This window comes from Anopheles stephensi, chromosome 3 (assembly GCF_013141755.1).
Source record: "Anopheles stephensi strain Indian chromosome 3, UCI_ANSTEP_V1.0, whole genome shotgun sequence".
Classification (NCBI taxonomy): Eukaryota; Metazoa; Arthropoda; class Insecta; order Diptera; family Culicidae; genus Anopheles; species Anopheles stephensi.
The window spans coordinates 11,289,725-11,315,575 of NC_050203.1; the positions used below are offsets into that span (position 1 = coordinate 11,289,725).

Genomic DNA, 25,851 nt, shown 5'->3' on the forward strand with positions numbered 1-25,851 from the left:
TGGCTACATTGTTACATTACGTAAGTGAACAGCTGGCCTTCGGCCGGACCGGCCTACCTCCCATCGTTGAGCTCATCGTCTGATGCTTCCTCCAACGCCCTGCTGGGTGCTGAAGTGCCCACGTGACTTCCCAATCGTTTGCCTCTATTGTTACCGTGCAGCAGAAGATGATCTTCGAGAATGGAGCGAAGCGAAGATGTTCCACCCATCTTGGACCACGCGATCGCGAGCGAGTGCGCGCTCGCGCCCGTTCCAGCTGCCCATTGTCCAGCAGAAGGTTGCAAAAATTTGATGAGTCATGTATGTGTTCATTATTCTAACTGTTATTCTCCCGTACGGGTGTTGCCTCTTCGGCAAGAGTAATTGCTCCACCAGATTCTGTGAAGCATTCGCATACAGTTGCAGCATGACCGGGAAGTGCAATTAGGAGATTGTCGTAATTTTTACCGTTTACATCCCGGACAACTGGTGCCGGGAACTGGTGTGCTGTGATGGAGTGTGAAAACGGACCTGCTATTAGAGGCTGCCGCAGATCTCGATGACCTTTCGCGAACGGGTACATATATGTGTGAAGAGGTCACTCAAATAATGATCGCGTGAGTGTGGCCAAGATGTCGCTAGAACTTCGATTGGAGTATGTGTATGATGAGAAACCCTCTACGTCCAAGACGACTCTAGCAGTTGAAGAATTCCGATGGAAACAATTGAACGGCGAACGGTGGACCAACGCTTCCACCAATTTACTTTTCCCTCAGTACCACTTCATCATGCTCGTATTATTATTGTTATTATTTTAATTTTCCTCCACTCTCACCAAGAGCGAGAAGTCGTGATCGCTGCATTTGGGCCGTCGACGGTGCGTTCTGAAGTTTGCCTTGCTCCGCACAGCAGCAAGAGGGCGAGGACCACCACGCCAGAAACCTCGCACCGTCATCGTCAAGTTTGACCCAGAACCCTAGGCCTTTCGACGGGCTGGTTTTTGCTGGCCAGGGCCATTCGGAGGGCCAAGCGAGACGGCCCAGCTCCCAGGTACCGTTAGCTTTGGTACTTTGACATATCCAAGTGAAAAACGCCACTCACATACGATAGCGTTCCCTGAACCTCGTACACCGTTTTGAGCACATTTTGCCCACAGTACAGCCAACAAAGTTGAGGTTGAGTTGCAGGCAATTACGTCCGGGTTCGTAACTCACTGACTCACTGTAGCAAGCAGGCACGGGCGTAGGCCGTAGCCAACGTCGTCGTCGTCGTCGTGAACTTCAAAACCGATAAGTATCGCTTGTGTCTGCCTGCCCTGCCAGCAAAAGGGCGATCGGGAACCACCAAGACCCAAGAACTCCGTAAAAAAAGGAGCACGAAACGACACGACACGGCACGTTGCATGTCCAGCGTAAGCTTGCGTTTTGTGTTCGGTCCGATCGACTCGGTTCTGTTCGATCGGTTTTGTTCGCGTTCGGTTACCACCAGCGCGGCGTGGTGCCCTTTTCCGTACGGGCAATAGCCGAGAAGTTGTTTTTCTACTTTCAAAAAATGGTATTACCACCCCACAACGGGAGCTCCGATTGGAGCAGTAGCAAAACAGCGTAACCATTATTCTCCGCACGTTACACTGAACGTCCAGAGGCACTCTGCACTCAGCAGGAGATCGTTGGAGTGAGGTGTCTCATAATTTCTAGCTCAAGTCCATCACAAATTAAGTCCGTTGACAGCAGCCGTACGAAACACAACACAGCAACAAAAAACTGAATGGAAACACCTTCACCTCATACGGCTGTGGACGGCAGGCAAATCTTATAACCGTACAATGAACATTCGATCAAACATGTGCCGATCCCTGCCGTGCGGACGGGATTTCCCATCCAGTCAGTGAACGGCTGGAAGAGGTTGCTGAAAAGCAGAAAATTTATGCTGTTCCCCCCATTCCTAAACAACACCTAGTGGGTCTTATCTTGTATCTTTCACCTCGCACCTTGGACCGTACACATATTCGGCCGGTTTTCGCCGACCAGACCGCTACGACAACATTTATCCGATTTGCCAATTTCTATCCCAACTCCCTCCAAAACACAAACGAACCATTTTGCTACGCTTCTGCTAACACAAACCCCCGTTTTTTTTTTTACTTTCTTTTCCACAGACAATAACAACTTTCACACATGGCGCGCAGATTCCATCCATGAAGCGTAAGTATGCTGTAATTGTTTGCCGTCCGGTATCGGTTTGGGGCTTCGGAAAATGTTAGGGGATTTTGGTGGTCTTTCATTGGGGTTTTTTTTTGTGTGTTCGAAAAAGAAGGAAGTACATGTGACAAACTTGAGGGTTGCTTGTTGGGTGATGTAATTGCATCCGAAGTGAACGAACTTGCTGCCGAGGAACGATTGTCATCATTAAGTAACGACAATGACGCGAGGAAGCAAACATTGATTTATTGGGAAAGTGCGTTTGTTGGCTTTTCCTTCGTGCATTTTCCATTAGCTACAAGGTTTCTCTGGGTGGTTTTGAAGTGTTTTTAATATTTAAGCAAATTATGTTGGTTAGTTGGTTAGCTCTAGTTATCCTTCTTCTTCTTCCTCTTCCTCTTCTTCTTCTTCTTCTTTCCTGGCATTACAACCTCGAGAGGTTTCGGCCAGAGCCATTTCTGGTTTTCTGTAACTTAATTTTACCCGTAGAAAAGTAGTCAGACCTGTATGGGGAGGCGGTCTGGATGGGATTTGAACCCCGGCCCTGCCGTGTGAAGACCAGCGCCGTTATCGCCTCGGCCACCGGACCACTCCATCTAGCTCTAGCTATCCAGAACTCCAATAATCCGCGATGGTCCGATGGCTGATACGATAGCCGCGCTGGTCTCCATACGGCAGGAGCGATTATCAAATCCCATCTAGACTGTCTCTCCAAAGGCAGGACTTACTACGGGACAAATAAAGTATCAAGAAGCAATAAATGACAGGCCGAGACCCTACGAAGCAGTAGTGCCAAAGAAGAAGAATTATAAGTAGATGTTTATGATGACTTCAGCCAGCTTATTTTCTATCTGGTATATGTCTTAAATAATTTTCAAAGTTGCAGTACCACCCGATATTATTCGGACTTCAATTTATAAGCATTTTCTACAGGAGAACGAGCACGTGCTAGGCGTGCTCATCATGCGAGGTCTTAAAGGCCCAAAGCCCCTGTAAATAACAGACTGCTATTGAAGTGAAATCATTTGTAAAACCTCTGCCTGATAATTCTCTTTCTTTAACAAGAAAAAGCTTTTTCCCAATTAAAACGATATGAAAATCAAAAACCGTATGAAAGTGTTGCATCCCACAAGAACCATCCCACCGTCCATTAACAGCTGCAGAAATTGCAGTCTATAATGCTAGGCAATAGTGTAACAAGAAAGGTGAGACTTTTCTCACTCAGATCTTTTCCACTCGCTCACACACCGAACAGAACTCCGAGAATGTGTTCCATTCCCGTTAGTGAAACTCCCAAAAGAAGCCCCCGGAGTTTCCCGTTTGCCGGTGGGTTTTTTTTTTATTTTCCCTCCACCTTTAGCGCATAAATCAATATCATTCGTTCGCATTGCTTTGGCGCTAAATGCTGTGCAGCGGCTTCATTCAAAATAGCTTCCACTTTTAACGATCCATTACGGAACGGAACTTCCCGGTTAGATGTCGGGAGCCGGACCCCTGTTAGCCGGATGAAGAACGCACACGGGAAGAAGATTCTTCCCTCACCTTCGGAGATTTTCTTCTGGGCGGGACGGGCCGAACCGACCAGCACGAGGTAATTTATTTCGAAAACCCCCTGCCACTAGACACTTTCATAAAGCCGGGATGAGGGCCGGAATCGTTTATGGGGTCGTACGCATGTAGGCAGGCGCTCAGGTGAAAGCGATTGCAAATTGCACTTACCGTACCGGGCTGGCGGAGCTCGACGCTGGGTAGAAAATGAGTGGAAAGCAAGCATTTTCATTTAGTGTTCTAGGTTCTAAGTGCGTGTCGTTACTGTTCGTACACATTTCTCTCAAAGAAAAGCATGGCGAGCCTTGGCGTAATAAACCTTGCTTTGCGGTCAATGGGAAAAGAGCATGCAAAGCGGGCCACAAGATAAGGAAAAACTGAAAACCCCCGTTAGCTCGACGTCGCGCTCGTAAAATCGCGATCCGTGAGAAGTGTGGGCTATAAAAAAACGTTTCGCGTTTGCGGTGATGCTTGTAAATATCGCGTCTTATCACATCATTGATTTATCGCCTAACGAAGGTCCTCACAGTGTGTGTGAGGATGTTCCTTCATGAGGATGTAAATTTTATCTCCAGCATGCGATGCGATTATGTCACGATTATCTGCATACCTGCCCAGGCAGATAACCTTCCGTACACAGTCCGCCTTGCTTTACGCGATCAGCCCTGATGAGGCCCTCGCGAGCCTTCCTCAATTATAGGCCACCCTCGGAATGCAATCGCGTAATTGCAACTGGGAAACCTTTTTTGCACATTGCATTGCACCACCCCGTAACGATGGGTCACCTCCCTCCGGGTGTTTTTTTCCGCCAAGGCGCTAATTAAATGCGTAAATCTATCTGCGCAACCGTGGTCGGAGAAGAAGAAATAATGATCAGATTCGTTCTAGGCGCTGGACAGTGAGCATAGACAGAATTGATGAAATTCAAATGTTCAGCCTAGGAATAGTTTAGTTACTGAATATTTTCCTTCAAAATTTATTTTCTGATATTAAAAGTGGCTAGAATGAATTTTCCATTGAGTAATTAATTTTTGACTCGCAAATTGAGTTCTACGAATTTATCAATATTTAGGCAAAAAGGGTACACTTAATCGATATTAAATTTTAATAAGCTACCTTTTAATACTTTTAAAAAACAATAAAAAGCCCAAAAGCCTCTGATCAGTAGAAAGTATAAGGAACAGATTTTATACCAACATTTGCACCAAAAGCTGCCCACTATGACGTTCCTGGCATTGCATTGTGCACCGAGCGATCGTAAATCTGTCCGAGGCCGAGCTGTTGCATTCTCGGTGGCGATCGTAGCTACTTCTCCCTTTTTCAAGGTATTTTCGTTTCAAGCAAACAAACCAACAAAACGGCCGTTTAATGAGAGAGAAGGAATCAGGAACAAGGAACAATTCAAGACCACTGCTCCCATGCGACGAAAGTGAAGAAACTGCTCACTTACGGCGACCGGCACGGCCACACGTGCACGTGTGAGAGACCCACGCGGTTCAAGTAATTCAATATTCGTGTAGAACGTTCATTGAACTTTGCCCGAGAACCGGTCAACGACAGTGGCGGCACACGTTTGGTGGTGTATCCCGTGACGTGATATATCGCTCTCTCTGTCTCCGTATCGTCCATGTCTTTGCAGCCGGTAAGAAGACCGTTTAAGGGGCGGTAGTGTTGGTGGTACATTATTAACCCCCTCGCGTGTGCTGCCGAGAATGTACATGTGCAGAAGCTTACATACAATGCCATTCTTGCGTACGTACCACCATTCGTTCTACCGAGACCGGGTAGCATCGTTTGGTGCTTCCAATCGAGTCACCCCATCTTCCCATTTGTTGGGAAGATTTTACCTTGCTCGCGAGTAGGAAAAAAAACCCAAGCGTTCGATATTCGGAACGTTCGGAAGACCCCGCGTTGGACCGGTGGGGGTACAATAACAGCTTGGACATTAAAATAAATGGGAGCAATAAAGCCGCAAACGATCGTTCGGCTAGAATCGCGCCAAGCACAGCAAAACGCAACACATCGGGCACAGATTCGTTTGATGTGGTTGTGTTTGCTCTTTTTTTTTCCTCTGGAAAGCCATTCGGCCGAGTGAAAAAGAGTGAGGAGAGCCCTGGAATAATAAAATTCATCCGTGTCGCATTTCCAACTGACCAGGCTTGGAATGGCTCGGTCCGTTACAAAAGACTTGCGCCACAAGCGACGAACCCTTACGGTCGACACGAAAGATTCGCCCCAAGCGACGAACCCCTGCTACAACAACGCCTCTGTCGCCAATGTGGTCGATAGCTGCGGGCAAGATTAATATCGTCACGAGCAGCTTACCTTTCGTGCACAGTAATCCCTACATGCTGCTGCTGGGGCGATGGCGATGAAAGACAAAACCGTCCTCCGTGGGTTGACAGAAAGTTCAATGGCATCGTACCGAACTGAACATCTCTTACTCCCGTTCGTTCCAGGTTCGACGGCGACGATATTCACCAAGGAACCGACCGTGCGGATACAATGCCAGTCGGGCTCGATGCTGATCACCATCAAGGATGCACCGGCCAACCTGAACGGGCAGTTCAGCGGGATGGTGTATCCGAAGGGGTTGGCGAAAAATTCGACCTGCCTTACCGAGTACCACGAGCAGGAGGGCCCGCTCCGGTACAAGCTGCCACTGAAGAGCTGCAACACGATGCCGATCGAGACGGTAAGTACGCGAGAAGCGGGTGTGTACGAGGAGCTAGTAATCTGCTTCCAAGAACGAGTTCTCGAGATCTATGATTGCACGGTGGGTGTCGATCATATTTGTGAGGCTGAGACTCAACCCACACGCTGTTGTCGACGAGGCGTTGAAGTTCTAATCGACCGGTACGACTTTACTACAAGGATCTTTTTCCGGACTAGTTTGAGCTCTTTACCCATTCTAAGCGCGCGTAGGAAGACGCATTACGTCAAACAGTGGTCCCGGATGTTTTAAATGGCATCAGATAGAGGTCACAGTGAGATGCCTAGACCGTATGCATCATTGAAGTGTATTTGGTGACGAAACCGATCACGATTGCACAACGACTCGCAGGGCTCGTCCTATCGTCTCCAGGGGCTCTCGGAGTAAACAAGCCCCAGAGAGGGAGATGCGCGTGGTACGATGCCAATGTCAAGCGTGAAGTATGCTAATCGGCAATATCCATCACGGGAGGGAAAAATGTGTCGCGATGAGAAGTTGATAAAACAAAAACCACCCTTTTGTGTGCGATGACACTGATGACGCCGATGCCCTTGAGCGGTATTTCGAAATGAGATAAACGTGCCGTGGCCTGGTTGACTTGGATCAAATCATCCCCACAAGCGACACATATGTGGTTTTGTCTCGAGTGGAAAATAGGTACGGGAATGTACGCAGACACAAAGGAAAGCACAAACACATGCTCACATGTGGCTATTCTTGGTTGCGAAATCGAACCGTATCAGATTACTTACCACGGGTGGACACATTTTTCCGACTGGCAAATGGTTCGATTTCTATTTTCTATCAACTGGTTTCACGAAGCGAGAGAGAAGAACAAGTTTTCCCACCGCATACCCGAGTACGATCGAGTGCGGCGGTTTTGATACAATAACTTGTCGAACGGTTTTGCGAAAGAATGTCACGAGGCTTGCAGATATTTCTGTCGCACACAAGCCTCACACATGTCATCTGGTGGAATGTTGTTCTTTAGGCCTTATTTTTACGCATTATACACACACGTTCGCAACAAGCTTTTGTAAGTGGATTTTAAAGCTTATTCTTTAAGCGGCAAGCATCTTTCTATCGCTGGCGATGCGCTGAATCGTACGGAACCTCGGCTCGGCATGCCTAATTCGTTATGAATCGATTCTAATGCGCTCGTGTGCTCATGCATATGCGCACAACGGGGATGCTTTTGCGGGGGGCCTACACCAACAGATGGTGTACATGTGGTACCGGTTCGCAATGCTCCACATAACCATCTACCACGCCGCGTTACAAATCGTCTGCCATCCGTTTTTTTTTTTTGTGTTGCTGTCGAAGCTTCCGATGCGTACATGGAGATTATAACATGGAAAAGGCGGTTCCGCAGGTGCCGTTCAAAATGGAAGCGGCCCTCAGTTAGAACGGGATTTACTTAAATCCGTGGCACCGATATGCTTCGAAGTCGTCCGGTAATCAAAACGAAATAACATCAGCAAAGCATACCCACTGATGCTTTCAATGTGATGACATCAGCACAGGGTTCGTCGCTTGTTCGTCGCATGAAGTCTTTTGAAGCAAATTCTCTAAACGTCACACGTTTCAGCTCTGCTTCCGGCTTTGAACCGGCGTCAAAACGAGGGTACGTTTAAGGTATAATAACGCCTTAGTTTTTTTGTGAACAGCCACCATCCATCCAACCGTGGACTTCCTCAGAATTTGAAACAAAAAGCGAATCATTAATTGACAGCAAGAAGGAGGACGAACAATAAAACGGCCCGGCATCATCAAAAAACACCCACCAAACGTATTGGAGAAGACTTCCTGTTTCCTTAAAGCTAGCCGACTAGCAGAAGGGAATTCGTTCCACCGACACACACACACACACGCACGTTCGGACAAGTCATTGTGCTGTGTAAAGCATCGATTGGTTTGGTTTTTGAGCTGTGCCAAAATACTGGCCACTTTAAGTCACTATAGCGAATGTGTGTTTTTTGCGCAAACTTAACGAAGGCATGGTCCGTCTAAGGTCCGTTTTATGGACGCTTATTTTATGAGCCAATTTTAAATACAAGGCCCTCCCCAATAGTTTTTTTTCTTCTACACGCTCAATGAAACGATCGCAGCGGTGTCATCTCCATTTAGAGAGACAGCGACATTGGCAAACGAAAGAAAAATATGACTAAGTAAAGAAGCATTTCCCTTACAAAGAGACGTATTTCTTTACATGAAGTCAGCCATATTGACATTCTTCGGGTTGTTTATGTCTACTCGATCGTCGATGATGATGATCGCACACCGAGTTGAGCATGGTGGCCGCGAAGTACATCGATCGCGTCATACGTACAAAAATAGACCTTGCACCCTTGACGGAACCGTACCGTGTGTATTGCTCATTCTTGTCCGTAGGGTCGGGTCCGATGGTTTCCTTCATTAATTCTAGGCGCGCGCGCACGCGATCGTACACACACACCTTCACATCCTGATCGTCTTCATGCCCAATATGCGTGAGGAAGCTTTGTTAATATAATGTCTTCGTCAACTTCAACTAACGAAGACGATGAAAGAGTTTAAGCAGATCCTTCCCGGTACTGAATACTCGAATAGGGTATTTCCAGCACAAAACAATGAGGTGGGACTGCTTACAAAACACCCCTTTTCACGAACCCATCTTGAAGATGGGTACCACACTGACTTTACTGACCGATCAGTTAACGATCAGGCATTTGGCTGGCTGTGTATATAAACAGCAAGAACAACCCTTCATACCCCAAGCAAAATCTACATAATTCACGCACGCGAAAAGATGCGGTCCGAAAAATGCAAATGAGTCGACGTTCAATGAGTCTCGAACCGGCGAACCATTTGCCCATTTCCCGTCATTCCAGCGGTTCGGCATGCTGTGGATGCTGGGCCGATCGTTAAAATTAAAGCGCCCTGGGGTTTCGCTCTTGCTCAGTTTGCTTGCTCGGTTTGTTTGGTGCCAATGCCAATCGTCATCTTACCACCTTCCATACCCAGATGGTAATGAGTTTATCCTCGGAACGGTTCGCTACCCCGTGCTCGGCTCTGATCCGAGTGTGTGTGCGTGTGTTTGTATCACCTCTAGCTGTGTTCTCCACCGTACCTTGCTCCACTCCAAAATAGGAAGCGGGTCCGGATTTCATAACGCCTGTACAGCTGCCGAACGGCTGTCGGGTTTGGTTCGCTCCTAAAAGGCGCCACAGCGTAATCGTCCTCAAGGTTGTTCGGTTGGCGGCCGTTTCTTCGATCGCTGTCGGAACGTACACAGACGCACGCCACGCAACGCAAATAAAAAATCATGTGGGCCTAGCGCAAAGACTTAAGGCCAGTGTTGACAATAGGTTGACTCAGGAAGGTTGGGTTTTGTGATTGTGCGATTGAAGCGCTCTCTCGATTTTTTTTCGGGCTAGAGTAGAATAAAAGCATTTTCTTCAGGTCGTGATTAATCCTTTCCAAGGCACCCCAACCGAATGATCAGCCAGCCGATCACGCAACCTTTCGTGTTTGTCTGTATGTGGTCTGACCGGACCTTTATTTAATCACCCGGTTGGTATTTTCACAGTTTGCGAACCAGTTTCAAGCCATGCCGACGTTGCCATTTGGGTGTGTTTGACCACCAGCAGCTGTCCAGTTGATTGAGCCTGACATTTCTAGCTCGAACACACCAAAGGCGACATTCGCCCGTTCCTTCCTTTTTTTTACTGTAGCTGCTTCGAGAGACAACGAAAAGCTTGTTGAATAAAATATTAAAACAGAGAAGGAAAAAGAAAAACACCATAAATCATAAACACTGGTTGCGCAAGATTCGGAGAGTTAAACTTGAGCTGGGGAGATTCGGGTGGAAAGCTGTTTGTTTCCGATACAGATTTAAAGTTATGAATTGCTTATCGATTTTCGAATCAACATCACCTCGAAGGTATCTCACAGCTGACTGACGGACGGTGAATATACCTTTCACCCATCGGACATCCGGAGGTCTTGCAACAGAGAAGATGAAAAGCGAGTCGTTCGTTATGTCACGAAATTGTGGCCGATGAGTCCAAGATTGAGGAGCAATAAATCGATCACGATCGTCTAGATGGGGCCATAATAAAGTGGGAGCTTTTCGAGAGTTGGCTGTTTTCGTTTTTTGAAGTCTGCAAAAGGTGAATCGAATTGAGTTGAGTTGTGTACAGGAAGCAAAATTGAAGCTCCAAGAACAGGTTCTCCGATTCTCTACGGATCTCTGTTTTGGAGTCATAAACAAAAGAGCTTTCAAACTCTAAAATCCTAAGCCCCCGTTAATTTCGCTACCTTTAGATCACATTATTTGTACGGATATTACCATTGAAAACGATCTTAATACCAAGATCAACATCAAGAAATGCAAATTGGGAGGCTTTTTGCTTACCAAAAAAACCGCCAAAGTCCTTAATTTCTCGATTAGCTCCACCCGTAAAGCTTATCATTAAGATCGTAAAACATAACTCCGATGTGTATGCGGCCCAAAGCAGATAAGGAATGAGAACAATACGCCCAATTTATGCGAACCGTTGGCGAACATGCTCCAAAAAGTAGATCAAACGCTTCACCCTAACCAAACAGCCGACGGTCGCCAGCCATGACAATCTTTGGCAACCTATATTGTTCTGAGGGCATACGAAATGAATGCATAATGCAGAATGGTTGTAATAATGCTGCCGAGTGGCTCAATTTAGAAGACATTTATCGTGGAGCTTACAGTGTTCACCACCCGCTCTAGCCTATTCACAATAAATCACTCCATGCCCTGAGGGGGCCGTTGGAACCCGTTGGAAATGGGTGCCAAACTTTTTGTGATCGTACCCCTGGGCAAAGCTGTGGGAATTTTCCTGTCATCGTTAATTATTTGCGGCCGTTTTTTATTCTTCTTCTCGTGCTTGTGTGGTTTGTTTGTGCTCTAGAAAACGATGGGAGGAGAACGCTTTTTTCCCTTCTAGCATAGCAGCAAGAGCATAGCTCTCAGAAGAATGGCGGGATTTCTATTCTATTTTTTTTTTTTGCGCGAGCCCTCGCCGTTAGCCTAATAGTTCTGCACCACATTTTTCACAACCGGGCCCGAAATGAAGGTGATGCCAATTTTTTAAACCCAAGATCTTTATCAAACAAACGAACGGTTCCGGCAGGGAGCGTTCATTCATTCATGGTGGGTTCGTCGCTTGCTGCTACCGGGTGTGTGCTTTGGCAGTCGCTCGGCGGTTTCCTCCATCCGGAATCGTTAAACGCTCGTAAGTGGGTCGGAAAATTGGTCTTATATGGAGCTGTGGTCGGTTGCTGTCGGTTCCATTCTTTTCCACCTCTGCTTCTCCTCCAACCCTGCCGAGATTCCTCCGTTAGACGGAAGGCTTTTATGTGGAATCATTTTCCGCGATTTGGGTTGAGAATTGTGCCTGGAATGGAAATGGGACAACTGCTTCCCACTACTTTATCAGGGTGATGTTGGCGGCGATATAATAAAAAAAAATGCTCTGAAATGGGACATCGTGTCGGGACGGCAGCGTTCCCTCGGGCAGGGAGAATATGCAATCGACATTACTTCCGTCAACTGGCGCCCGTTCGCTGTGTGAAAAGAAGGTTTAGAAAACGAGCATCTTGGAAAGAGGAGCATTAGGGAGCCGGAGGGTTTATCTGGCTCAACCTTTTTTTCAAACTGCTTCAACAATGTTGCGTGACATTCGCGTTACAGATTGACCGAGAGAACAGTGCCGGGGAAGGAGAGAGAGAGATCTCGGGCAAGATAATTGAAGAAAGATTACCCATCCCCCGCTCACTGGCACGTGAATGGACTTAAGAAGCGGCGCACCAAGTCTCGGAACAGCTGTTCTTTCTGCTACATTATGGCACATCATAGTTTCTAAAGAATTCACTCAGGGTACCCGTGGTAGAGGGAAAAAGCCTGGTCCAAAAATTCACACGAACGTTACATTTAATTCGCGTGTTTGTGAAGCAGGAAATCGTTAACAGTGAATCCGCCGTTCAATCGGACGAGCCTCAAACGAAGCAAAAAGGGAAGTTCAGCCCGTTTAATGCTTACGCTCCACCCTTTGGGCGCTGTGCAGACGGGTCCGCAACGGGGCATGCAATCAGCTTGGCGCAATGATTGGAGCGATCTTATTAATTTTTCAATTATCACTAGCATCAAAACAAACAATTTTATTATTATGTTCCGCTGGGGGGTTTTTTTGGATCTTATGCGCTTATGCTACAACGACCTTTGGGGCTATTCTGAGGTGCGTGTGTTTTTTGGGGCGAACGGTAACGAGGGTACAACTAGAAAATGATCACCAACGATTGGATGGGAGATGGAGATTTAAGAGGATAACTGTAACGGTATAATGGCAGCGAGGAAAAATTGATCCTAAAATATTGTGTAATTGTTGAGAGAAAGAACTTCAGAATTCCGAAGATCATCATGAAGAGCTTTTCTCGAGCGATCCTCACCGTAATTGACATTACGATTCATAAGTGATATTCGAGTCTCGTCGTCTGAGCTTCACTACGCTCATATACAGCGCTTCAAGTCTTCAACAAGACATAGCAACAGGCCCTTGTTTTTCCTTCCACCGTCAATCCCATTCCTGCATGTCACACGGAAACAGACGGAAATGAAATGTTTAATGCTTTAGGGAATGGACATAGCGCAAAAGTTGAGAAAAAAAGGGTCACACAACGGGAACGAACGTCGTCGACATCGCTGTTGCTGTTTTGTTGGCCCATCCCGTTTCCCATTCCGGCCCATTTCGGTACGTCCATCGCCCAGACGTCAGGCACGGAAGTTCCGGTGAACAGCGCTCACAATACGCCGGTCGACTTGAGCACGGATGAGCTGATGGCACGCGAAACGGACAGAACGAAGATGGAACTGTGAGAGCGGCTGTCATGTTTTCGTCAATATTTATGAACTCGACGAACACGAGCCTCCAAAGTGCGAGTGGGGGGGGGGAAGAAAATAATAAAAATCAACCTCAGCAACGGCTAACGGGATCGGACGGTGAAGAACTTGACCCACTGCTCGGAGTGCAGGAAGCACCGGTGGAAGGGTTTATGGTGCGAGAAAAAAAGAGTGAGACGTACACACGACGTTCAAACTATCGACGCACGGACATGCGCACAAGATCACCGAAAACTTCCTGTGTTTGACTTACGCAACCGTGTAATTGTGATAATTGTGTACTTGGGTACAGGCAACTAAGAGGTGATCGTTCGAGACTTTGCCCTAGAAGTAAACCAACATACACACGCAGGCTCACGTATTACCTTCTTAATGGGTTGCATAATTTGACTAAACGTTCCCATCGGCATCGGACAGCGGGACACCAGCAACTCCACCGAGACCCAATAATCGTGCCCGATACAATCTTGTCCAGTCCCTGCCGAGCGACAATCGTGCGACAGTCACCCTAAGGGCGGACGAAGTAACTGTAAACCGTAGGGGTTACAAGATGCGTGATATCTTTATGTGTGCGAGCTTGCGCTTGCCTTCTCTGGTCACCGAATGACCACCAACGAAAAGCAACGCCGAGTCCAAGTCCCTGGTGCAGTTTAACGGTGCACCCGTCTAGGACGCTCTTTTGGGCTCGTGTTGGGTTGTGCTCGGGTGACCTCATTTTCTTAACAATGCAATGCCCGAACGAGTGGCCCCGTTTCACGTTGTCCAACAACGTCTCGACTGGCGTTCTTTTGAACCCCGTAGCCTGGAAGCTACAGTGGAATTGACTTCCGTCGTCATGATCACTATTCGCAGACGGAGCACCACCATGGTAACCATCGGCACGATCTCGTTTACTCCAACAGCAATCTGGAACAACTAAATGGAATGGGGAAAAACCTCCACCGCAGTAAAGTGGCACATATGTACGGGTGCACGCGCACCCTCGGGAACTCACTCACAACTCGGACGAGATGTGTCCTATCTCGCTTCCGCGATTTGGTTCGATTTCGGGCTCTCGGAGGTGGGAAAACTCTTGAGCAAAGCAACGCAAAAGAAACTCCCCACTCTAAACGAGGTCATGACCCAACGGCGTGGAAAAGGCCGAGATATCCGAACGACCTAACCTCAATTTTTCAACCACGCTTCGGGCCCGCCATGCATCAGTAGTTGCTTAGAAGCGGTGCGCGTCCCGGGGTTCGGCATGTGTACTTTCTACCTCACGATCGCGAGAAGCGCCTGGAAGTGAAGCCCTCCCGGAAAGAGGGTCAGCCGGCGTGTGGTGTGTAACGGTTGTTTCTCTTCCAATTGCGCTTTGTTCCCGAGCGGCCTGCGAGCGGGAAGCATGTTGGCCATCCGCGTGGAGAAAGTCCCAGCAAATCCATTTCAAATCGACCAACGAGCAAAAAAAATCGAACCATCGATAGCTGGTGACCTTGAATCACCAATTCCATCCATCAACATTCCGATGTGTCCCTCGCATGTCCATCAGCCATGATTTGATCGATCTGAGCGAACCCAGCACGAAGAAGGTATTGAGTCACGGATGACAAGATCGATCGATCGGATCGGGTTAGAAATCGCCATCGTTTGGTTGGCCCCGGTGAAAGGCACTATCGAGCCGGCGTTGTACTTGCGCATCGTTGAATCATGCACAAACTGATCATGATCAAACGACCCAACAACCGTGTGCCGTGGTTATCAACCGGGCAAGGGAACTTTCTCCGGCGTAATGGTTCGCTGGCTACTGCGTGATTGCGTTACCGGTGGAAGCCAACGGTTGAATAATGTCCAACGGCTGAACGCTTCCGAAACGGAAAGGCTCCTGTAATCATAGCCGGAAAGCGGCATGCATATTGATATCGCCTGTTAGGGTAGATGGCTTCACGATATTGGATAACAATTTGCACCCTCGGAACATCGTGTCGATAAACCTTTTACACAATCGCCCCATTGCACGAATGATAAGCCACGAATGGCTGTTGTTATACATTAGACAGGCCGCTTGCAGTCCTCCGAAAGGCTTTATCCGAATCCATTCATTTATTGTTTGGCGGTAACGCGAACGAGGAGTATAAATCAAAATGGCGAGTACCATTATTCGCTACCGAGAGATCGATTTATTGGCTTGTTTTCGATTCCACCAAAGGGGTTTTGCTAAATTGTACAATCGAGTTCCTTGACATCAGCAACGTTGCTTCCGTGCACGGAATGACAGGTACAATCGCTCTTATCGCCTGAATGGACACAATTAAAAAGTGATTTAGTAGATGAAATATGGCCGACATACACGTGTGCCGTTCACACAGCGGAGAACGGAGAAAAGGCAAAGATACGAAGTCGAAAAAGGCCTGCGGGGACTTCGGTGTTGATGATGATGATGAGTTGGGTCTCGTTGCGTGGGACCGAGACCGGCTCGCATCCACACGGAAGTCAACTATCAGATAATAATTACCCTCGAATAATCTCGGCTTCTCGTCGCCGTCGTCTGTAGTCTGAAGTTTTGTTGGCGTAATGAGAAAAACAGGGCGCTTCAGCAGAAAGGTGAGATGGGAGATGTTTGAAGCTAGAGAACGCTGACACGAAACGGTAAAGTTGGGATCAGCACGTAACCGGAAGTGTTCTCCCAATCTGCCCCATTGTTCTGTCAATCGGTGGGGGGACAACATTTCTCCACCCCGCACGAGCGTGTGTCACATGTATCGCGTGTGAGCAGCACTCAAAACACTTGCATGATCTTCCACAACAATCTTGTGTTGTAGTTGAAATTCCGCTACCTTAAATTTGATTCCGGGCCGCGATATGGTACCTCACTCGGAACACCACGCCCTGGGACACAACTCGGGGTGTGCTTGACCGAGCGTAACGGCTCTACGGTGGTCTCTCGCCCAATGGGATCCTCTTCGATCGTTTTCCTTTCCCCCCCCCAAACCTTCCCAAGAGACAACGTAACGCGATCAAATCTTGTCTGCCGTGCCAGGGAGCCTCGGGGAGCGATCCCCAAAGTCTGGAGCCAATGATTCATCAGATTTGTAAATTAATTTTCGCCGAACGTGATTTCTCACACCTGAAACACCTCCCGAACTGCCAGGGCCTTCGGGGTGGGGGTTTTGATCGATTTCTTTCGGCTGGGTTCCAAATAGAAAAAAAAAACACAACCATCAAACCACCACTGTAGTATCACTTAGGTGAAGACGCTGAATGCCGCCGGCTCGAGTTCTACGAGGGAAGAGGGGTGGAATGAGAAATCGGCTGTAAAACGTTGGAAGATGAAGCAGTGTTCTGTACGAAAGCGGAGCACGCAGAGAATGAATCTAATTGAAAACGAATCAAAAGAACCGTTTACAAGTCGATCGAAAGCACGACCACACGGCACAGGCACGAAGGGGGACCTGGATGGTGGATGGAAATGCGGGGAAAGGGATAGAATTTTGGAAAGGTGTTGAACCTGATTGGTGGTCACGTCTGTCATTGGCAAGTTGCAGATTTTTTGGAGCTGTTTCCTGTTTTGGGGCGCTTGCGAGGTTACAGTTAGACGAGACATCTGGGCGTTCTGGGGGAAGTCTGGGGATATTCAAATGAGAAGTCTTGCCTTTTACGCAATCGCTACGAGCAGCGAGCAGAGGGTCATGAACTTGGGCGATGATTGTAGGTTGTCTGAGGTAATTCTATCGTGTGCAAATTATTTTGATACGATGGAGCATAATATTTGGCAGCAAGCAATCCAGAAGATACTTATGACTAAGTCTCTTCAGTTCAATATTCGCTCCACAAAAATTCTTCAAACCCCCTCTCCAGAAGCGTTGAAGTATTAACAGTAGCAGAAAATTGCAGTTTCTCCGTTTGCTTCTCCATGGTCCTGATCGTACTGCGCTGCGAGAGCAGCTTCATTAAAACAAAACCCCCAAAACATCCTGCTTAAAACTCTCGGCCTGTAACGCCCAACCTGGGAAAGCGATTTGTTTTCGCAGCGAATTTTTTTTTTTGGCTTGGTTTGCGTTGTAGTTGTTTTTTTTGTGCAACTCTTCACATCGATCTTGCGGGCGCTCGGTTTCCGCAATACTGCTAATTAAAGTGTTGCTCACGACTTGCCCGAGTGGTGGCGCTTGATGAAGGCTCGCAATGGTTGAAGCGAGTGGAAGAATTTCCAAACCTCTCCGCAAAAAGGTTCGCCCCATAGAATGGAGAAGGAGAAGAAAAGGTGAATACCTTCATTACCGAATTACAGAAGCTCATTACGGTGGTCTGTAAGTGTACTGTACCTCGGCCCGTTCGATTATACCTATCCGGAGCTCGCCACGATGGGTCTCATTGAAGTACTTTGGGAGCTACGATCGCGCTTGAACACTGACCGACCCTTTAACGATTGCATTCGCTACTCTAGCATGATTCTACATTGCGGGTTTTCACTTTTTCGCACTCACTCTCACGCAGGATGACGGTGGTATCGAGTTCTTCAACACGATCGTTCTGCAGCCTCATCTCAAGCTGGTCACTGATCTGGGGCGGGGCTATCACGTACGCTGCCGGTACAAGAGTCGCGAGGCGGCCTTGAAGAACGTCTCGTTTCGACACCACAAACCGTCCGGCCAGGACAGCCGACCGCTGGCACTGACCAGCGCCGAAGGTGGCGGTACCGATCGACGTGAGCATGGCCGATCGATGGATGGTGGCAGCGCCGGCAAGGACGACCAGCTGACGACCGAGGACGAGCAGGAGGTGAAACCGATGCCGGGCTGTCACATGAAGATCTTCACCGGCGAAAAGTTGGCGGAGAATGTGAAGATCGGCGATCCGCTGACGCTGGTGATCAACATCGACAAGCAGGAAGAGTATGGGCTGCACGTGACGGACTGTTTGGTGCGCGATGGGCTCGGTTGGGGCGAGCAGAAGCTGATCAACGACGAGGGATGTCCACTGGACAGTGAAATTCTTGGACCGTTCGAGTACACGGCGGACAGGAGTAAGGCGACGGTTACGTTTCCAGCGCACAAGTTCCCGTACACCTCGTCGGTGTACTATCAGTGCAATGTGAAGCTGTGCGCACTGAAGGATCCGGACTGTCATAAGGTAAGCTTTCGAAAGGGATGAGTCAGGTGGATGGGTAGTAATCGGTTTTTGGCGGTTTCTTGTTTACAGACTCCGACCTGCTCGAATAAGAATCGACGCACCAAGCGCCAGACGGACGAGGAAGGGCAACCGGCCACGATCGAAGTCTTCTCCGGGCTTCATGTCAACGAGAACGCTGAAGTGCTCAGTGATGATGCCGATTCGGTGTTCAAGGAGAAGGTAAGAGATGAAGAGTCTGAGTCTTCTTGTTGGGATCGATTTACTAACGAGAAACTCTCTTTCTTTTTTCCCGTATGCTCTCCAGACACCGGACGATGCCATCTGTGTGTCCCAGCGTAGTTTCGCCGTTGCCATAGCCATTGCCGGCCTCTGTCTGATGCTGGCCGTCGTCCTCGCGGTGATGTGTATCGTTGCCCGCCGCAGCACCAAGTCCGTGTCCAACTCGGGCAGCTCCATCTATAGTGGCCCGTACACAAACACCGCCTTCTCGCATAGCAGTTAATCCTTCACCTCTCCCACCCGCAAGAGCCCTTCTGGACTCGGAGCCCGAAGCAAACCAAGGGCTTCGAGTTCTTCTCCATCACTGTGATGCCTGTTGGATGTTGTAATAGGAGTCTCTTCCTCGAAACGAACGAAACTACTACGCTACTTTCGAACGAATTCCGCGTACGAAACACCGAAACACTAACCTTTCTGGCAAGGTGCGGACAAAACATTCGTATAGCTTTAGGGAGAACGATTTAAGGGGCGCGTTAGATTAGAACAATTAGACATTAAACGTAAAGAACACGGTAGTTTAAGGTATTACCGAAGCAATCGGCAAACTGGACAGACATTCCGCTGCTCCGGATACGATTGCTTTGCTAATATCGCAGAGATCAAGGGTTACTGGTGGGGACCAGCAGTCAAAGATTCTCGTCCCCAAGCGCATCTCTGGAAAGCACAACTAACTCCTCGTTTTTACTAGAATACTTAGTGCACAACACGCCCCACTAGACAACGGTAGGGAACAGCTGTCCTTCTGTGCTGTTCTCCTCGGTTCACTTACAACCACAATCAAGCTCACTTTTCCGGATCTAAGTCAGGTGGTGGGTACCCTTCTAGACTATAGAAGATAGACTTGTCTAGATAATATTGACACTCCTCGCTCTTCTACTTTAATCTCTGCGTAACCGATTCCAAGGAACTCCCCTTTATCCCCAACCTTCTGTTTAGTTGTTGTAACAAGAAGATGAAGAGCGACACAAAGCAAACGCACAATTGCAATATGATTGAAACATTTCAGCGTATTCCATCCCCCTGAAATCAACTCCCCAGTGTCCTGCCCCAGTGTCTGTAGTAGTCTGCCCACCAATACGAGTCATCGCAGACGATTGGTTGGGTGCGTACAAATATATAACGCCTTCCGTTAGAACTGCCAACTTTGAAATGCACTGTAAAAAGTATCGCTAATTTTAATACTTTTATATTTATTTAATCGTACCCCAAGTGTCCATCCTGTCCCCATTTTCCCAGTCCCCCCCCTTATGGAAATGCTCTCTCGTATTGCGGTTGTGACGTGCGTTAGCGTTAAGGTTTGTGTTGGCACGAATGGCCGATACTAAATAAACGAATCACATTACTAGAGCTGGTCGTTACGTTAGGGAAGGTTTTTAATTTTATGCACACGTAGCAGAAAAACAAAAATGCAAAAAAAAAACCGTAGAAACGGGATACGTTCCGCGTAACTGCGCGCACGAACGATACCCGCAGCGAAAACGTACTGAAACACGAACTAGTAAGCAAAAGGGTTAGAGAAATAGAGCTAAAATAAAATGTGAATATAACAAACGAGCAAGAATGAGCGTCTGATTTATTTAAAATGTGAAAGAAATTCTCCTTTTCTTGCGGATTTTACTTGAAAGACAATGATTGACGCAGAATTTAATGAATTAATCGAATGGCAGACAAACCATAAAGAGTCGAGGGCCTTTATGTGTCCAAACATTTAGGAAATATGGGCTGACGACGATGTTTGACTGAGTTCGCCTATTTTCGAACAGCAATAACGGCCAATTCGAACGAAATTAATTAATTCTGAAATTCGAAGTCCTATGTTCGAAAATTCGTTTGACCAATTTCGAAGATTGAGGTATAATTCGAACTTCGAATTTTCGTCGGCTTTTGTTCGGCAAATGTTTACAGTGGCTGTCAAGCCGGTGTGTGAGAAAACATTTTAATATGCAATTATTTCTGCTGTTTAACAATTGTTTAGTGTGGAATGTGTTGTATTAAAAACCAAATATTCCAAACTACTTCACACGTTCTACAAGCATACTTCTTTCCGATGGATTTTCGTGTATTTTTGGAAAAAATATATTGTGTACCTCCGTTTTGTCAACCACTGTACATGTATTGCGGTCTGTCACGCTTCCTATCTCGCTCGCACACGAGCTGTCAAAATTCTTTTCAATCCGAAACCGCGTGTTTTGTCGGTGTTCGGAGTAGTGCGTTGCTGAATTTTTCCTTTATTTGTGAAAAATTACAGCCTCAAACGCATCAAAATGAGTCTGTACAACTTCAAAAAGATTATGGTGGTGCCGCCCGCCAAGGTAAGTACGCCGGGAAAATGTTTTCCACGCGAAAAATCACGTTGTTTACCTGGTGGTGCCTCGCCGTGGTGTCGTCGACGTCGTCATGTTTATGATTTTCTTACCCGACGGAACATATTTCCTTTTTTAGGCGTTCATCGATATTATGCTATCGAAGACCCAGCGGAAGACACCGACCGTTGTACACAAGCACTACAAAATCAGCCGCATCCGAGCGTTCTACATGCGTAAGGTGAAGTACACGCAGCAGAACTTCCACGATCGGTTGACGCAGATCATCCAGGACTTCCCGAAGCTGGACGATGTGCATCCGTTCTATGCGGATCTGATGAACGTACTGTACGACAAGGATCACTACAAGCTTGCGCTGGGACAGCTTAACACGGCCAGACATTTGATCGATACGTAAGTATGACCGGGGGGACAGAGTTTTCTGCAACATGATGAAATTGTGTTGTGTTTATCCCGTTTTAGCGTTGCAAAGGATTACGTTCGTCTGTTGAAGTTCGGTGATTCGCTATACCGATGCAAGCAGCTCAAGAAGGCCGCCCTGGGTCGTATGGCCACGATCATGAAGCGACAGGCATCGAACTTGACGTACCTGGAGGAAGTTCGCCAGCATCTGTCCCGTTTGCCGTCGATCGATCCGTACACGCGCACCATCATTGTGTGCGGTTTCCCGAACGTGGGAAAGTCCAGCTTCCTGAACAAGGTGACCCGGGCTGATGTGGACGTGCAGCCGTACGCTTTCACCACGAAAAGCTTGTACGTGGGACACATGGACTACAAGTATCTGCGCTGGCAGGTGATCGATACGCCCGGTATACTGGATCATCCGCTGGAGGAGCGTAACGTGATTGAGATGCAAGCCATTACGGCGATGGCACATCTGCGCGCCTGCATCATGTACGTGATGGACGTGTCGGAACAGTGCGGTCACTCGATTGAGGAGCAAGCCAAACTGTTCGACAGCATTAAGCCACTGTTCGCAAACAAACCGCTCGTGCTGGTGTTGAACAAGACGGATGTGCTGAAGTTTAGCGAGCTGCAGCCAGAAAAGCAGCAGATCATTGAAGCGCTGTCGGAAGACCGGGAGGTGATTCCGATTCTGGAGATGTCCACCGCCACCGAGGAGGGCGTGATGGAGGTGAAGCTGGAAGCGTGCGAGCGTCTGCTCGGTTACCGTGTCGATCAGAAGCTGAAGACGAAGAAGCTGGACGGTGTACTGAACCGTCTGCACGTAGCCATGCCGGAAAAGCGCGATGAAAAGGACCGTCCCGCCTGCATCCCGGAGGCGGTGCTTGCAGCCCGTGCCGCCAACGCGGACAAGCTCGCCAAACGTCAGCGCAAGCTGGAGAAGGAAATCGAGCTGGAGATGGGCGACGAGTATCTGCTGGATCTGAAGAAGAACTACACCACCATCCCGGAGGAGGAACGGTACGACGTAATTCCCGAGTTCCTGAACGGTGTCAACATTGCGGACTACATCGACGCGGACATCTTCGAGAAGCTGGAGGAGCTCGAGCGCGAGGAAGGTTTGCGAATGGAGGCCGGCTTCTACGAACCACCACCGCTCAACCTGGACGAAACGCTGCTCGAAATCCGCGAAATGGCCAAACAGATCCGTTTGCGCCGGTTCCAGCTCAAGGACGCACGCAAGCTGGCCCAGAAGAGCGGCCGTCCGATTATGCCCCGCCACAAACAGTCGATGGTGCGAGTGCGCAAGGCGGACGATCTGCGGCAGACGATGGAAAACCTCGGCCTGGACATGTCCGGCACGGACGAAACGAACTTCGCCAAGAGCCAGGTCAGCATCAAGCGCAGCGTCATACCGGCCGTCGGTGGACCGAAAACGCCGAAGAAGGATCACGAATCGAGCGCTATCTGCAAGGCGACCGGAATGCCGATCAAGCGGAAAACGCCACGCAACGAGCTTGGCATCAAAGATGTTATGGTAAGTAGGGCGGATCGAAGCGCGAAGGAAGACATCTCTTTACAATGTGCATTTTCTAATTTTTTTGCAGCTTAAAGCGAAGGCGAAGGTCATGGCGAAGCACGACATTGCGAAGCGCGTCACGAAGATGTCCCGCAAGGGTGAGGCCGATCGACACATACCGGACCTTAAGCCGAAACATCTGTTCTCCGGCAAGCGAGGCACGGGCAAAACCGAGCGTCGTTAGGCTGTATTTGGGCGTTGGAAAGCTTTTACAGATTATTGTCCTCGGCGTTTTTCGTTCTGCACCCGTCTCGTGGGGTTTATATTTCAAAAAAAGGTTAAAAATATATACACGATTAGTTTATGCTCCTAATTTTTGCAAAACAGACTTATTGTGTGGTTTAATGACGTGAAAGAATTTTATATGGACCCGGGATCCTGTGATCCGGTTCCAAGGATACAGAGTCAGAGATCTGGGTCCTTCATCCAAGATTCTTGGGCTCGAGGTCCGGGATCGTGGTATCCGAGATCCCATATCCGTGATATCTGGCATCATACTATCTGTACTCCTGGTATCCGAGATCGAAAATCTGAGATCCGAGATCCAAAATTCGGGTTCCACGATCCGGACTCCGGCCCCTTTTTTGGGTAATTCTGCATCCAAAACTCCTACAGTTCCCTGAAGCATTCACCAGGACAAAAGATGCACAAGTTAAAGCACGTTGGTACGTTCGACAGTCCTCTACGAACCTGAATGCTGGTGAAAGCGTTCAAAAGGGCCACACCATGTCCACGTAGTCATTACATCAAACCGAATCCGTCCATGGTTCATGCAGAATCGGAAACTGTTGCCAAATTAAAACCGTTCGACCAACCGGATGGCCATTGAACCGGAAGCAAATGGCCATCCGAAACCGATTTCCTTCAACGGAACGGAATCTCGCAAACATTCGGTCAGCAATAATGTAAGCTGCCAAGCCGAATATGCTCATGGTTCAATAACTCCCAATATCCGACCCACTCCGAGACCTGCGATAACCCATCCAAAAAAAAACGTGACACGCAGCCACCACTGTATGAGTGCGTGTGTGTTGTGGTCGGCTTTTAATTGCACGCATCAGATCGTGCGCGCATCTGTTGCCAAACCCCTGCCACAGTGTGTCCAGTCCGGTCTTGTGTGCCGGTTCGCGAAAGGAACACCAATTAATAATGGACGCCATTTTCGGGGTGGCATTCCACGCACGCACCAACATTTCTCCGGTGACGTTCTCTGGGGTTGGTTTATTAATTTGGCCAGCCTCTCGCACGCCGGAATGGAAAACTGATTGACCTGACCCCTTGGAACACATTTGCATACTCCTGGTCCTGGCACAGAACGTGGGTCCCAATCGGCTCGGGTCATGCTCGATGAGGCGTGTTAAAGACCCCGCTGGGAAGATGGTCACGTGGTACGTGTCCTGTAGCACATCGCGAGAGAATGGCCCATGCACGGATGTCTGTGTCCGTGTGTGTGTCCCTGGTTTTGATTCCACCGAGAATAGGGGCCCGTACGCCCGAGAGTTGGAGCCCAGTTCCTGTGCCAATCCCAAGCATCCTCTGTTGGGCTGTTCCATGCAAATGGCATACATGATGAAAGGGCATGCATGCATTTCGCGATCACAGTGGGTCCGTTCGCGTGTTCCTCCCCATTGTCGCGAGTGTGTGTGTGTGTATTTGCAATTAATTAGAGTATTAATTAAATTTATCTCGCATAATAACATTTATTATGCCGGTTTGGTGCGGGACGTAGAGAGAAAAGTTTGAATAATTTTATCGCCTTTTTTGGCCGTTCTCTGTGTCTGTTGCTTGCTACAGGCTGGCACCGGGAACCGCATGGGGACTCCGATGGGCCGCAGTGCATCGGCCACTCGGTGTGAGGGGTTCGAGTGCTATTTGACGTATGGTAATTGATAAATTATACCATCAAACAAGCGCGCTGCTCACCCTTTTGTTCCGAGTGTTTTTTTTATCATTTATTGAATTCTTTGTGGGTCTTTTATTTGTGCGTTGCAACATTTTTGTTTTTTATGCACATTGGGGAACCACCATTCAACTTATCGCACGTGCGTGCCATGTGACACCGAGGTCGAATATATCTTGACAGTCGCTTCTTTATTGAACCTGGTTGCCGTATCTTTGCAGTGTGTGCAGTCCTGTACAGTGCGTTTTAGCTGCCGTCCGGGTGGTAATAAATTATGATAAGAAATGTACCAAAAAGGGACAGTAATTACTGGCGGTGTTTTTGCAGCCAAAATTTGCATAACGATGCATTGTGTTCTCGGCCGTTCTATCGGCTGGCAGTTAGTTAAAAACCCATTAACACATTGTGAAGAGTTTAATTCCATTGAATTAAGGTAACAATTTAGGGGGCTTCCCAGAAGGCAGCAGGCTTTTTCATAACTGGTTCCCAAAACAATGTTATCAAACACTTGCCAGCAATGCAGCTGTTATGTACTCGAGCTGCGGAAAATCAAACAGAAACGCGATCAACCCACATGATTTGCCATCATGATTTATGGCGCTTTTGCTGGAACACGCCAAGCGCGCACGCTGTTGGCTTGTACCGATTTTGTGGCTTTTAATTGCGGATAAACATTCCGACGTGACAACCAGCTCCCCCACCCACGGTGACACGGTTCTGTCTCCCGATGGGAAAAAAGGGAACATCAAATGCATGCAAATTAGCGCGTGCAAAAAAGGGCACGTCATCGCTCACATGGCAGGATCACGGATTCTATTGAAGCGCAACATTTTTTTTCTATGCTTACCCATTTTTAATTTCAATTAACACTGGTTTTTTGCTTCTTTTTTTGTAGAATCTG

At 48.1% G+C, this 25,851-nt stretch overlaps 2 protein-coding genes across 2 annotated transcripts in view; both read left to right on the top strand.

Annotated features, from left to right (window-relative positions):
* The window catches only part of LOC118514177, a 39,850-nt gene extending 19,550 nt beyond the window's left edge, over positions 1-20,300 (top strand). Inside the window, exons 4-8 of the mRNA XM_036060847.1 lie at positions 2,138-2,183; positions 6,188-6,423; positions 17,828-18,463; positions 18,533-18,682; positions 18,768-20,300. Coding sequence (XP_035916740.1) covers positions 2,138-2,183; positions 6,188-6,423; positions 17,828-18,463; positions 18,533-18,682; positions 18,768-18,965 — 1,266 coding nt within the window. The 3' untranslated portion in view covers positions 18,966-20,300. The remainder of the gene's footprint in view (positions 1-2,137; positions 2,184-6,187; positions 6,424-17,827; positions 18,464-18,532; positions 18,683-18,767) is intronic.
* Positions 20,301-20,875: 575 nt separating this feature from the next.
* LOC118514178 (nucleolar GTP-binding protein 1) lies at positions 20,876-23,376 on the top strand. The gene is made up of 4 exons (XM_036060848.1): positions 20,876-21,054; positions 21,185-21,459; positions 21,529-23,008; positions 23,079-23,376. Exons 1-4 carry the CDS (start codon positions 21,007-21,009, stop codon positions 23,232-23,234), a joined length of 1,959 nt encoding a protein of 652 aa, XP_035916741.1. The 5' UTR covers positions 20,876-21,006; the 3' UTR covers positions 23,235-23,376.
* The last annotated feature ends 2,475 nt before the right edge of the window (positions 23,377-25,851 follow it).